Source organism: Piliocolobus tephrosceles, chromosome 13, assembly GCF_002776525.5.
Source record: "Piliocolobus tephrosceles isolate RC106 chromosome 13, ASM277652v3, whole genome shotgun sequence".
In the NCBI taxonomy this organism is placed as follows: domain Eukaryota; kingdom Metazoa; phylum Chordata; class Mammalia; order Primates; family Cercopithecidae; genus Piliocolobus; species Piliocolobus tephrosceles.
This window is the reverse complement of record NC_045446.1, coordinates 9780086-9793969: the sequence shown is the minus strand read 5'-3', so window position 1 is coordinate 9793969 and position 13884 is coordinate 9780086. Positions and strand designations below refer to the sequence as shown.

Genomic DNA, 13884 nt, shown 5'->3' with positions numbered 1-13884 from the left:
GAGAAGATGGAAGGGAGTGGCGGGGCCTAGAGACTGATGGGGTGCACGGTGTGGGAGGGAGGCAGGGTCTGTGACAGGCCGAGGGGAAGGAGTTTGGAACCCTCAGGCCCTGGAGTGCATGGGAGCTGCATGGCTACCGGTTCTCCCTGCTCTCCCACCAGGAGGAGCGGGTGCTCTCAGGGGTGCTGGAGGCCTCCAAGGCGCTGCTGGAAGAGCAGCTGCAGGCTGCCCGAGAGCGCTGCGCCCGGCTGCACGAGACCCAGCGCGAGAACCTGCTGCTGCGGACCCGGCTGGGCGAGGCCCATGCGGTGAGGTCGCCAGAGTGATCCCAGCTGGGTTGCCCCATCACCCCATGACCCCATTGATTCCCTGGGGGTCCCTAGTGATTCCTGCAACCTCTGCTCTTGGTGACCTCTAGTGACCGTCCGACCTACACACTCGGCCTGGTCATGGTGTGGAGGGCTTGTCTGACCCTACCCTCACCCCCAGGAACTGGACTCTCTGCGGCATCAGGTCGACCAGCTGGCTGAGGAGAATGTGGAGCTGGAGCTAGAGCTTCAGCGGAGCTTGGAGCTGCCCCCAGGATCCCCTGGGGAGGGTGAGGGACCCCAGTGGAGGGGTTGGGGTGGGGGCTGCCTGTGCTTTCCAGCAGGTGTACTGGGGAGAGCCTCTGACTTGCTCCCTTCTCCCAAGCCTCTGGGGTGTGTGTATGTGAGGAGCCAGGCAGTAAGGGAGGGGTCCTGACCTCATCTCTCATCCTCAGCACCCCTGCCGGGAGCAGCCCCCTCGCTGCAAGATGAGGTGAGGGAGGCAGAGGCTGGGCGGCTTCGGACCCTCGAGAGAGAGAACCGGGAGCTTCGGGGGCTGCTTCAGGTGCTTCAGGGGCAGCCAGGGGGCCAGGTGAGTCCCCTCCCCATGGTCCTGGCTGGCCCTTCCCCTAGTCCCTCCCTGCGCCTGACTGTCCCTCTCCTATGCCCTCAGCACCCCCTGCTGGAGGCACCGAGAGAGGACCCTGTGCTTCCGGTGCTGGAGGAGGCTCCCCAGACTCCTGTGGCTTCCGACCACAGTCCCCAGGGCTTGGCTCAGAAGGCAAGGGATGGAGGCCCCCAGGCCTTGAACTTGGCTTCCCCAGCATCAGACTCAGTGCTCAAGGGGTCAGCTGAGTGTCCCCAGGCACCTGATTCGGACACACAGGAGGCAGAGAGTCCCCTTCAGGCAGCTACTGTGGACCCCCAGGCCTCAGACTGGTCCCCCCAAGAGTCAGACTGTCCTGTGGAGACACAGGAGTCCCCAGAGAAGGCTGGCTATAGATCCTCTCTCCAGAGCCCTGCCTCTGTGGCCCCACCTCAGGGTCCAGGGACCAAAATTCAGGCCCCGCAGTTGCCGGGAGGAGACACCGAGGGAAGAGAGGCTCCCCAAGGTGAGTTGGTGCCTGAGGCCGGGGGCTTGAGACAGGAGGACCCTGAGCACAAGCCAAGGCCTTCGGAGCCCAGCTCTGTGCAGCTGGAGGAGCAGGAGGGCCCAAACCAGGGCCTGGACCTGGCCACGGGACAAACAGAGGCCAGAGAGCATGACCAGAGGCTGGAGGGGATGGTTAGGAACCCAGCCTGGCAAAAACCACAGCAGAAGTCAGAAGGGGCTCTTGAGGTCCAGGCCTGGGAGGGCCCAGTCATGGGGGAGAGCCTGGCCAGTGGTGTCGCAGAGCAGGAGGCGCTCAGGAAGGAGGTGGCACAGCTGAGGAGAAAGGCTGAGGCCCTTGGAGCTGAGCTGGAAGCCCAGGCCCGCAAGCTGGAGGCCCAAGACATGGAGGCTGCCCGCCTCTCCAAGGAGCTGGCCCAAGCGCGAAGGGCAGAGGCCGAGGCACACCGGGAGGCAGAGGCCCAGGCCTGGGAGCAAGCCCGGCTGCGGGAGGCAGTGGAGGCTGCCGGCCGGGAGCTGGAGGCTGCGTCCCATGAACGGGAGGCGCTGGTGGAGGCGCTGGCATCAGCGGGCCGGGAGCGGAGGCAGTGGGAACGTGAGGGGTCCAGGCTGCGGGCCCAGTCGGAGGCCGCCGAGGAACGGATGCAGGCGCTGGAGAGCGAGGGCCGCCAGCACCTGGAGGAGGCTGAGAGGGAGCGCCGGGAGAAGGAGGCCCTCCAGGCGGTAGGTCAGGTCGGGGCTCACGGCTGGGGTTGGGAAACAGGGTTCCAGGCTATTGGGAGTTACTGATTCCATCAGCAGCTGTTCGGTGGGTGCCCAGCACCAAGCTGGGGCTGGAGATAGAAAGGCCAAGACCAACCCTGCCTTCCAAAGGTGTGCCTGGCTTAGGGCACAGAGCCATGTCCACTGTGTGATGGGGGCGCTGTGGGAGGGGGTGAGATTGCCTAGTGCACATCTTGGCTGTCTGGCTGCAGCAGTCAACTCACCTCCACTCCAATCCTCCTCCTGTAAAACAGGGGTACTATTCCTGGCCAGCTGGGCCTGTCTTAGAGAGGACCTTGAGAGACAGTAGCTGTAAAGGTTCATGCCGGCAAGGGTATGTTGTAAGTGTTCAAGCACTGGTTATTCAGAGCCAAGTGCTACAAGAGCCCGTGGGAGGGTGAGCTGATGCCCAAGTGGAGGCAAGGAGGCTTTAGGAGGAGTGACCACAATATCACTAGGTGGGGAGGACATTTTGTCCAGAGGGAATGGCATGTGCAAAGACAAAGGCATTAAAGATACTCAGGGGCCAGGTGTGGTGGCTCACACCTGTAATCCCAGCACTTTGGGAGGCTGAGGCAGGTGGATGACTTGAGGTCAGGAGTTCGATAACAGCCTGGCCAACATGGCAAAACCCCATCTCTACTAAAAATACAAAAATCAGCCCGGCATGGTGGCAGGCACCTGTAATCTCAGTTACTTGGGAGGCTGAGGCAGGAGAATTGCTTGAACCCGGGAGGCGGAGGTTGCAGTGAGCTGAGATTGTGCCACTGTACTCCAGCCTGGGCGACAGAGCGAGACTCTGTCTCAAAACAAACAAACAAACAAACAAACAAACAAACAAACAAACACCATCCAATGAAACAACAACAAAAAAAGAATGCTCAGGGCTCAAGAGGAAGGGGAGATGAGGGCCAGCTTTGAATGTGTTGGTCCTCCCTCCCCAGGCAGGGAAAGCCAGGGCAGAACTGTGTGGGGCTAGGCTTGAGGAGGGTCACCTTGGTGGACAGGGGAGCTTGGGGTTATCAGGAAGCAGTGGCCATGGTGTAAGTGGCAGAGGAAGCTGACTAGGGCGGCATGGGAGCGGCGGTGAGAGAAGGACTGGATACTTTTTTCTGTTTGAGATGGAGTCTCACTCTGTTGCCCAGGCTAGAGTGCAGTGGGGCGATCTCTGCTCATTGCAACCTCCGCCTCTCAAGTTGAAGAGATTCTCCTGCCTCAGCCTCTTGAGTAGCTGGGAGTACAGGCACACACCACCATGCCTGGCTAATTTTTGTATTTTTAGTAGAGACGGGGTTTCATCATGTTGGCCCAGCTAGTTTCCTTTTTTTTTTTTTTTGAGATGGAGTCTCGCTCTGTCACCAGGCTGGAGGCGCGATCATGGCTCACTGCAACCTCCATCGATCCCAGGTTCAAGAGACTTTCCTGCCTCAGCCTCCCAAGTAGCTGGGACTACAGGCGTGTGCCACCACTCCCAGCTAATATTTTAAATTTTTAGTAGAGACAGGGTTTCACCATGTTGACCAGGATGGTCTTGATCTCTTGACCTCAGGTGATCTGCCCACCTTGGCCTCCCAAAGTGCTGGGATTACAGGCGTGAGCCACCACATCCAGCTGACACACTTTTACTTATTCATTTAAACATGTTTATGGGCATCTTCTTGGTGCCTGGCCCTGTACCAGGCTCTGGGCACACAGCAGTGACCAGGAAGCTAGCACTCCAGTGTTTGGGCATGGCTTCAGCTTCCTTCCAAGCTAAGGAAGGGATTAGGGCTTTTGCCATGGGGGACTGCGCAGCCACTGAAGTTTCCCCAATGGGCAAAGTGAGCAAAATGGTCAGGTCTGCATGTGAAAAGGCGCCAGGAAGGGTGTTTGGGCCAATGGGCCCCAGTGCTAGGGGACCTGTGAGATTGCAACACAGGTAGGAACTGAGTCCTCCTGCACAGGCAGTTTACAGTCCCATTTCTGTACAGACAAGGACCCTGAAATTCAGGGAGGAAGAGTAATTTGCTCAGAGACCCCTTATGAGGATGGGGGGTGGGGAGCACACTGCTGGGTAGACGTGGGGTCAGGTGTTGTGCAAGACAGGCCCAGGGTAAGGTGGTTCTGGTGAATGTGAGGGAAGGTGAGAGACCATCTCTGGGGTCCACTCTGTGGGGTGTGGCTGAGATGCTGTCTGGCCTGGCCACCTGCCTGCTTTCCAGCTGTGTGGCTTGGGGCAAGTTACTTAACCTCTCTGAGTCTCAGTTTTCTCGCCTGTAAAACTGGAATAAAAATTGTACCTGCTTCGGCTGGGCACGGTGGCTCACACCTGTAATCCCAGCACTTTGGGAGGCTGAGGCAGGCAGACGACCAGAGGTCAGGAGTTTGAGACAAGCCTGGCCAACATGGCGAAAACCTGACTCTACTAAAAATACAAAATGGGCAGGTGTGTGGTGGCACACACCTGTAATCCCAGCTACTTGGGAGGCTGAGGCAGGAGAATTGCTCGAACCCAGGAGGGAGAGGTTGCAGTGAGCCAAGATCTTGCCACTGCAGTCCAGTCCGGGTGACAGAGCAAGACTCCTTCTCAAAAAAAAAAAAAAAAAAAAAAAAAAAATTTGTACCTGCCTCACAGGATCCTGTAAGATAATCAGCGTAGGGAGCTTGGGGCAATGCCTGGCACCTAGAATGGACCTGTTCTGTGGGAGGGAATGCCAGCAGGTAGGCAGTGAAGGTAGGGTAGGGCTGGCGGGCTGGAAGAGCCAGCTCCAAGGACTGAGAGGGTGGGGGAAGCCGGGGACAAAGGGGGAATTTTGTGAGATTTCCTGGTTGGAGCAGGAGAAGGTGGCTGGCCAGGGGAAGGTCAGGGAACCAGGAGCCTCTCAGGTTGTCCACTGGGTGGGGAAGCCTCCCAGGCTGGGGGGAGGGGGCCCTAGGAGGGCTGTGGCCAGGGCCCGGAGGAGGTTAGGGCAGGGGCTGGGCGGGAGGTTCTAGTCACTGTGCCTCCTACCCCAGTGCTTTCGCTAGTGGCTGCCAGACAGACAGGCAGCAGTGCCTCATGGGACTTGTAGTTTTTCAGGGAGAGGTGCTGGCCAAGGGTGTCAGGAGGTGCAGTGCCCCCCGGGCAAGGCCTAGGTACAGTTATTAATCCAGGAAGGTAGTTTTCAGTGGCAAGGCTTGTAGGCTTGTATTCCGAGGCAGGATTTGGCTGGCAACTGGTCATGGGCGCTGTCCCTGAAGCTTCATCCTGCCAGGCCCCCCACGTGGCAGAATGGTTTGGTCTCCCTCCCTCTGGGGCCCACAGACCAGAATGGGCCTCCCATCTCCTTCCAAAGTGGTGCAGCCCAACTGTCAAAGGCCACAGGTCACCTGGCTGGCAGCATCCTGGTGCCCCCCCAGCCCCGACTGTCAACTCCTGAGTTCCTGTCCCGCCAGTCCTCTGTGACCTTTCCCTGTAGCCAAGGTCTCTCACCAGACCCGCCTCTGCTGAGCCTCTCTAGCTGTCTAGCTGTCACATGGCTGGGGTGGCAGCCCACAGGGCGCGTCCACCTTTCACTGCGCACAGGAAGAACCGTGGGCTCAGAGAGGTGACGGCACTTGCCCAACGTGTCACTGACTCCTGGTCCAGGGGCATCCCTCATGCCCTGCCAGGCTTACGAACCCCAACTCTTTCATGCCCAATTTCGAGGGCACCAGACTTTGCTCCCATTTTATAGATGGGGAAGTAGAGCCCAAAGGGCTAACGATACGTGCCCAGGATGGCAGGTCAAGGACAGAAAGGCAGCTCTCTTGACTCTCAGGCCTCTGTCTCCGGCTGTCCCCTGCCCCCTTGCCCTGAGCCTGCTCTGCCTGCCCTCAGGAGCTGGAGAAAGCTGTGGTGCGGGGCAAGGAGCTGGGGGCCCGGCTGGAGCATCTGCAGCGTGAACTGGAGCAGGCAGCTCTGGAGCGCCAGGAATTTCTGCGAGAACAGGAAAGCCAGCACCAGAGGTGGGGACAGGGCTGAGGGGAAAAGTGAGGGAGGCAGGGATGTGGTGGGGTGAGCGTGGGGTGGGGCTGGGTACCAAGGATTCTTCTGGCAGGTACCAGGGCTTGGAGCAGCGGCTGGAAGCTGAGCTGCAGGCAGCGGCGACCAGCAAGGAGGAGGCACTGATGGAGCTCAAGACCAGGGCCCTGCAGCTGGAAGAGGAGCTGTTCCAGGTGACACCTGGGAGCTGGGGGCCATGCCACCCCGCCCTCCATCCCATGAGCAGACGCCAGGGTCACGTGTGCTGCCCCTGGATTCTTGGCTAGCTACTTGCCTCACTCCCCATGTGGGGCCTGTTGGAGGGAGCACTGTGCTGGGAGTCAGGTGGCCGTGTTGACTTACCCGGGGTCTCATTTTCCCCATTCTGCACATGGACAGAACTTCTGCTGTGGATGACTGCTCCGCCTCTCTCACCCAGGGTTCCCCACTGCCTAGGGAGCTCAGTGCTTGGCATCAAGGAAGCCAGTTATGGTTTCTGCTGCCTGGGCTGTGTGTGGGCTCCGTACGGAGGGTGGGGTGGTGGGGCCCAATCCCAGGCCGCCATCCTCAGGGAGCTGGCAGTCCAGGGAGGATAGAGGCAAGAAAACAGGTGACAATAACTAGGTGCCAGGGGCTGTGAGGAGGCCATAAAGGGGCTTGGGAGGGTGCCACCCAGCAAGGTACCCAGCAGGTGCATGTGAGTCAATCAGGGGAGGTTTTGTGGAGAAGGTGGGGTTGAAACACAGGCTTAGAGGAGGCCCCATGCAGCAGCTCACGCCTGTAATCCTAGCACTTTGGGAGGCCAAGGCGGGTGGATCACCTGAGGTCAGGAGTTCGAGACCAGTGTGACCAATATGGTGAAACCCCATCTCTACTAAAAATACAAAAACCAGGCCAGGCGTGGTGGCTCAAGCCTGTAATCCCAGCACTTTGGGAGGCCGAGGCAGATGGATCATGAGGTCAGGGGATCGAGACCGTCCTGAGGAACACCGTGAAACCCCATCTCTACTAAACACACACACACACACACACACACACAATTAGCTGGGCATGTTGGTGGGTGCCTGTAGTCCCAGCTCCTTGGGAGGCCGAGGCAGGGGAATTGCTTGAACCTGGGAGGCAGAGGTTGTCGTGACCCGAGATTGTACCACTGCACTCCAGCCCAGGCGACAGAGTGAGACTCCGTCTCAAAAAACCCCCACAAAAAACAAAAACAAAAAACCCAAAAATTAGCTGGGCGAGGTGGCCCACATCTGTAGTCCCAGCTACTCGGGAGGCTGAGGCAGGAGAATTGCTTGAACCCGGGAGGCAGAGGTTGCAGTGAGCTGAGATCACACCACTGCACTCCAGCCTGGGCTACAGAGCGAGACTGTCTCAAAACAAAAACAAAAACAAAAACCGAAAACCAAAGAGGCTTAGAGGAGTAGTGGGATGGAGTGGTGTTATGAGAAGAAGGCTCTGCCGCAGACAGAGAGAAGTTGAGAAGGGCAGGGTAGAGACGGTGGAGCTTCAGGAACCAGGAGCAGGGACTTATGGGATCCAAGGGAAGGCATGAGATTGGGGCAGGGTGTCCCCGGCTAAATGCTGCTGGCAGGACAGGCTCATAAGCGCAGGTCCTTGCGGCATCCCCAAGCCGCTGCCCTGCATGACTTCCAGGGACTCTCCTTGCAGCTGCGCCAGGGCCCCGCGGGGCTGGAGCCCAAAGAGCATGCGGAGCCTCGGCTGGTGGAGACCCAGAATGTGCGACTTATTGAGGTGGAACGCAGTGTGAGTATGGGCCACAGTGAGCCCTGGGCAGGGGGGTGCCTGGTGCAGTGTGAGCCCTGGGGAGGTGCCCTGTGCAGTGTGAGTGTGGGCCTGTGGTAGGCACTGGGGGTGCCCCCGCCACCTGGCTACCACTAACCCCCACTTCTGGGCAGAATGCGACACTGGTGGCAGAGAAGGCAGCTTTGCAGGGGCAGCTGCAGCACCTGGAGGGGCAGCTGGGGAGCCTGCAGGGCCGTGCCCAGGAGCTGCTGCTGCAGAGCCAGCGGGCGCAGGAGCACAGCAGCCGCCTGCAGGTGGGTGGCTGCCCGGGTGCCCATCCCTGCCCATGTACTGCCCCCTCCTGCCCCTTTTGGATCATCCTGTGGCCTTTTTCTATCCGAGCTCCCAGCCAGCTGCCCCACCTCTTCTCCAGTTTCATTTATCCTTGTCCTCTGACCCCAGCCACCATTGTGTACCATCCTCCCTGGCGCTATCTCCTCCTGCCTGCCGCCAGCCCCCACATCTGCACCCGTGTCCCCTTGCCCTCTCACCGTCCCAGCCCTCCCCTCCACAGGGAGCCATTAGTCCCATTCTGCCCTGTGCCCCTCCCGGACAGCCTGGCCCAGCCAGCCTCTGCTGCCTCTCCCCTGCTCACCATCAGCCTCTGGCTGGGGTTTGTGCTGCCTGCTGTGCCCCCAGCCCTCTGCCTCCTCCACAGCTCTCTCCTTGTCTTGGGCCCTACCCTCTGCCCTTAGCCCCAGACCCTTCACCCGATTTCCAGCCAGGGGTTCCTCCCCAGCAGCTTCTGCTTCCCTCCTCCATCCCAGGCCGAGAAGTCTGTGCTGGAGATTAACGGCCAGGAGCTGCACCGGAAGCTGGAGGTGCTGGAGGAGGAGGTGCGGTCGGCGCGGCGGTCCCAGGAGGAGACCCGTGGGCAGCAGCAGGCCCTGCTTCGGGACCACGAGGCCCTGGCACAGCTGCAGCGGCGGCAGGAGGCCGAGCTAGAGGGACTGCTGGTGCGGCACCGAGACCTCAAGGCCAACATGCGGGCACTGGAGTTGGCCCACCGGGAGCTGCAGGGCAGGTGAGCATCACCAAATGCCCAGCTCCTCCCCTGGCACCCCCTATCTGCCAGAGAAGACTCCCCTTGGCAGGTCTGACTCCCATCAGGAAGCACCTCCACCTCTGCTCTATGATACCCCTGCCACTGTTGTGCTCCCCACACTTCTGGGCTGGGCTCCCCGTGGGGCTCACCTGTTGGGAGTGGTGGGCACCTGGCATGGCTTTCTGCCCAATGGCTTTCCCCGGGGGACCTATGCTTAGGAGGTGACAGACCTCCTCTGGGCCCAGATAGTCCAGCTGGCTGCTTGTGGTGGCCATAGGTTCACGCAGCCCTCTTAGCCCCTTGTCCATCCCAGGCATGAGCAGCTGCAGGCCCAGCGGGCCAGCGTGGAGGCACAGGAGGTGGCCCTACTGGCAGAGCGTGAACGCCTGATGCAGGATGGGCATCGGCAGCGGGGCCTGGAGGAGGAGCTGCGGAGGCTTCAGAGCGAGCACGACAGGTGCCGGCCCTGCCACACCCCCTAGCAGCTCTCAATGGCCCCATCCCGAAAGTGGGTTTGGGGGGTGGGGTCCTGCCTGGCCTTCCCTCCCCGGCATAACTCCTCTGGCCGGCACTCGGACTGAGGACCCAGGTCCCTTGGAGAACAGCTCTCTTTGCCTCCCAAGGGCTCAGCTGCTGCTGGCAGAGGTGTCTCGGGAGCGGGGTGAACTTCAGGGTGAACGTGGGGAGCTACGGGGCCGGCTGGCGCGGCTGGAGCTGGAGCGGGCACAGCTGGAGATGCAGAGCCAGCAGCTGCGCGAGTCCAACCAGCAGCTGGACCTGAGCGCCTGCCGGCTGACCACACAGTGTGAGGTGTGGCTGGGGGGCCAGCGGGGGTGTGGGTGTGTGTGAGGGAGCAGGAAGCCTATACCCAGGTGGTCCTGAGCTGGGTCCCACCCCCGACCCATGTTGCCCTCCTGCCAGCTATTGACACAGCTGCGAAGTGCCCAGGAAGAGGAGAACCGGCAGCTGCTGGCTGAAGTGCAGGCCCTGAGCCGGGAGAACAGGGAGCTCCTGGAGCGCAGCCTGGAGAGCCGGGACCACCTGCACCGCGAGCAGCGGGAGTACCTGTGAGTGGGCCGACTGGGAGCGGGGTAGGGCCTGTATCCCCTTGGGGCGTTCCTGGGGAGATCCCCCAGTGAGGGCCTAGGGACAGGGTTGGAGCTGACCTTCCAGGTCAGTCCGATCTGTGGCCAGGGACCAGTGCGTCCTCGCTGCAGCCTGTGCCTTGCTACTGCCTTGGCTTCCCTGGGCGTCACACCCACCTCTCCCTTCTCACTCCTGCCAGGGAACAGCTTAATGCCCTGCGCCGAGAGAAGCAGAAGCTTGTGGAGAAGATCATGGACCAATACCGTGTGCTGGAGCCTGGGCCCCTGCCCCGGACCAAGTGAGCAGCCCTGTCACCTCCACCTCCCTCAGGCTAGACATCCTGCTAACCTCTGCCCCTGCCCTGGCCTCTGACCCCAGGCCCAGCTCAGGTCCAGGCCCCAGGAAGGTCAACCTGGCCTTTGCCATCCCCAGGACACCCTTTGCTCCCTCCCTCCTCCCTGTCCTGATCCCCTCTTGTGCCCTCTTGCCCCCAGGAAGGGCAGCTGGCTGGCAGACAAGGTGAAGAGGCTGATGCGGCCCCGGCGGGAGGGGGGCCCCCCTGGGGGGCTGCGCCTGGGGGCCGATGGGGCTGGCAGCACCGAGAGCCTGGGGGGCCCCCCGGAGACGGAGCTTCCTGAGGGCAGGGAGGCAGATGGGACAGGTGGGTCTGGGGGTCAGGTGGCCAGGATGGTCCCTGCCCCACATCCTCTGCCCCCACCTTGGCACCTGCCTCACTGCCTGGCCTGCATGCATGACCCCATAGGCCTTCCCTGAGGCCTGCTCAGCCTGCCCTGATGCCACCAGGGGCTCTTTGCCCTGGGCCCTGCAGGGTCACCCTTGGCCCACACCTCTCTCCTGCCTGTGCTATCCCCCACCCAGCCTGCCCCATCCGCAGAGGAGCCCAGGATCTGGGAGGTGCAGAGGACTCTAGGGAGAGGTCATTGATCCTAGACTGCAGATGAGGAGACTGAGGCCCCGGAAGGGGAAGCTCCTTGCCCAAGGTCATGTAGTGAGTTAGTGTCAAGGCCAGCACAGGGCCAGCGTCCTGCTGCCCCCTCATTTGCCTGGCTCCTACCCACCCTCTGCACCTCCTCTCCCTGGCCCTGGGCAGCTTCACCCATTGGCCCCTCCACTCCACCCAGGCCCCTGCTCCTCTGACCCCCTCCCTGCATGAGCCTCAGCCCCCCTCCCCTCCTCTGACCTCCTCCCTGCATGAGCCTCAGCCCCCCTCCCCTCCTCTGACCCCTCCCTGCCTGTGCCTCTTGCAGGGTTCCCTTCCCCGGCACCCATGCGCCGGGCCCAGAGCTCCCTCTGCCTGCGGGATGAGACCTTGGCAGGCGGGCAGCGGCGGAAACTCAGCTCAAGGTTCCCGGTGGGCCGAAGCTCTGAGTCATTCAGCCCTGGGGACACCCCTAGGCAACGATTCCGACAGCGCCGTCCAGGCCCCCTGGGGGCACCCATCTCCCACAGCAAAGGTGAGGGACAAGGGTCACTGTCCCAGCCAGCCCCCCAACTCTTTGTGGACCCACCAGCTCCTTGGGGGAGGAGGCTTCCTTCTTGTCCCCTGTGTCTCCTGCAAGCTCTGTCCACTTCCGCCCTGGCCCTGGGCCCAGTGGTTGCCTTGTGCCCCCCAGGACCTGGTGTGGGATGGGAGAACTCCGCTGAGACCCTCCTGGAGCACGAAACAGATGCCAGCCGAGAGGGTGAGTGGGGGCCTGAGGAAGGAGCAGCGTTCTTTGTCCTGCCTGGGACCCCTGGCAGAATTCATCCATTCTGTTATTTGACAATGATCCTTTACCAAGTGCCAGGTGACATGCTGGCAGGGGACACAGCAGGGAACATTCTGGTGTGAAGAGGCAGATAGTAGTAAACAATTTGCCTAAAAATAATTATTATCTACAACAGCCCTGTCCACTAGAAATACGGTGTGAACCACCTGATAATTTTAACTTTTCCAGTAGGCCCACCAGAAAAAGTGAAAAGAGACAGGTAAAATGGATTTTATTTTATTTTATTTTTTTTAGTAGAGACGGGGTTTCACCGTGTTAGCCAGGATGGTCTCGATCTCCTGACCTCGTGATCTGCCCGTCTCGGCCTCCCAAAGTGCTGGGATTACAGGCTTGAGCCACCGCGCCCGGCCAAAAATGGATTTTAATAACATTTAACTCAACATGCCTACACTATTACCATTTCAGCATGTAGCCAGTGTAAAAATCATGAATGTGCTATTAGACATGATTTTTTTTTTTTGAGATGGAGTTTCACTCTTTGGCTCACTGCAACCTCCGCCTCCCAGGTTCAAACGATTCTCCTGCTTCAGCCTCTCGAGTAGCTGGGATTACAGGCATGGGCCACCACGCCAGGCTAATTTTGTATTATTATTATTTTAGTAGAGACGGGGTTTCACTATGTTGGTCAGGCTGGTCTCGAACTCTTGACCTCAGATGATCTGCCCACTTCGGCCTCCCAAAGTGCTGGGATTATAGGTGTGAGCCACTGCACCCAGCCAGATGTGATTTTTTCATAGTAAGTCTTTGGCAGTTTGGTCATAGTAAGTCAAGGCAGGCAGATCACTTGAGGCCAGAAGTTAGAAACCAGCCTAGCCAACATCGTGGAACTCTGTCTCTGCTAAAAATACAAAAATTAGTCAGGCATGGTGTCCCATGCCTGTAATCCCACCTACTCAGGGGGCTTAGGCAGGAGAATCGCTTGAACCTGGGAGGCGGAGGGTGCAGTGAGCCAAGGTCACGCCATTGCACTCCAGCCTTGGTGACAGAGTGAGACTGTCTGAAAAACAAAAAACAAAAAACATAGTAGGTCTTTGAAGCACGTCACAGGCCAGCCCCATCTCACCTGCTCAGCTCACCCAGAGCAGCTCAGCCCTAGACCCCATGGACCATCAGGAGGTGCTAATGCTCTGGGAAGAAAGGAGAGCAGGGGAGGGGTCAGGAGCTCAGGAACTCTGGGCAGGCTAGTTGGAGTTTTAGTAACTAGGGTGCTGGGGTGGGCCTCAGAGAGGAGGTGAAGTTGGAGCAAAGGCTTGAGGGGAGAGTTTATCGTGTGGACACACCTGAGAACACCATTCTGGGCAGAGGGAGCCACTGAGGGAACAGCAGGCATGGTGCAGCTGGAAGCGGTGGGTATTGGCAGGTTGGGGGTGGGCAGAAGGTGCTCGAGCCTGTAGGCCTCCTGGGACTCTGGGAGTCCTCCTGAGGGAGGCGGGTCTGAGCTGAGCCTTTTCCTCTAGGCCCTGAGGTACAGGAACCGGAGAAACGTCCCCTCACCCCGTCCCTCAGCCAGTGACACCATGGGGACAGCAGGATCGGGAGTGCAGCCCTCTTGCCGCTGGAGTGTCAGCGGGGGCCCCAGGCAGCCCAAGAGCTCAGGGAGCCAGGGCCCCCAAGGGGAGTCCTTGGACAAGGAGGCCTGGGCCTGGAGATCCTCCATGGTCAGTGCCGGGGCCCGGAGGTGGAGCTGGGACAAGTGTGTGGACAGGGGGGACAGCTGGTCCTCACGAATGGCTCTAGGCCGGGATTCTAGCTCTTCCAGGTGGCTCCCGCTGAGGCAACGGTCTCTGGGGGATCCCCCAGCTGAAGGAGGCTGGCAGGAGTAGAGCCCCCTGCCCAGTCCAGGCAGGGAGCTGAGTCCCAGTGCCAGGAGATTGTGGCCTGGGCTGATCTTGAGCCTCAGCTGGACACGAGGGGCATGAGAATAAAGCTGAACTGCAGCCTTCTGAGTCTTGCTCTGTCTGTTGGCTGCATTGGGTACCTCGGGGCACCAGGAA

The 13884-nt window shown here is 60.2% G+C and overlaps 1 protein-coding gene across 1 annotated transcript; it reads left to right on the top strand.

Annotated features, from left to right (window-relative positions):
- Positions 1-83: 83 nt before the first annotated feature.
- CCDC88B (coiled-coil domain containing 88B) lies at positions 84-13836 on the top strand (the record flags this gene model as incomplete). Its single annotated transcript, XM_026457638.1, has 17 exons — positions 84-308; positions 490-598; positions 764-900; positions 982-2142; positions 6020-6147; positions 6240-6357; positions 7835-7930; positions 8083-8223; positions 8737-8993; positions 9328-9471; positions 9638-9824; positions 9936-10081; positions 10300-10398; positions 10595-10761; positions 11369-11575; positions 11735-11803; positions 13348-13836. Coding segments are annotated over 17 exons (3447 nt in total), but the record flags the coding sequence as incomplete, so codon positions are not given.
- Positions 13837-13884: the final 48 nt, after the last annotated feature.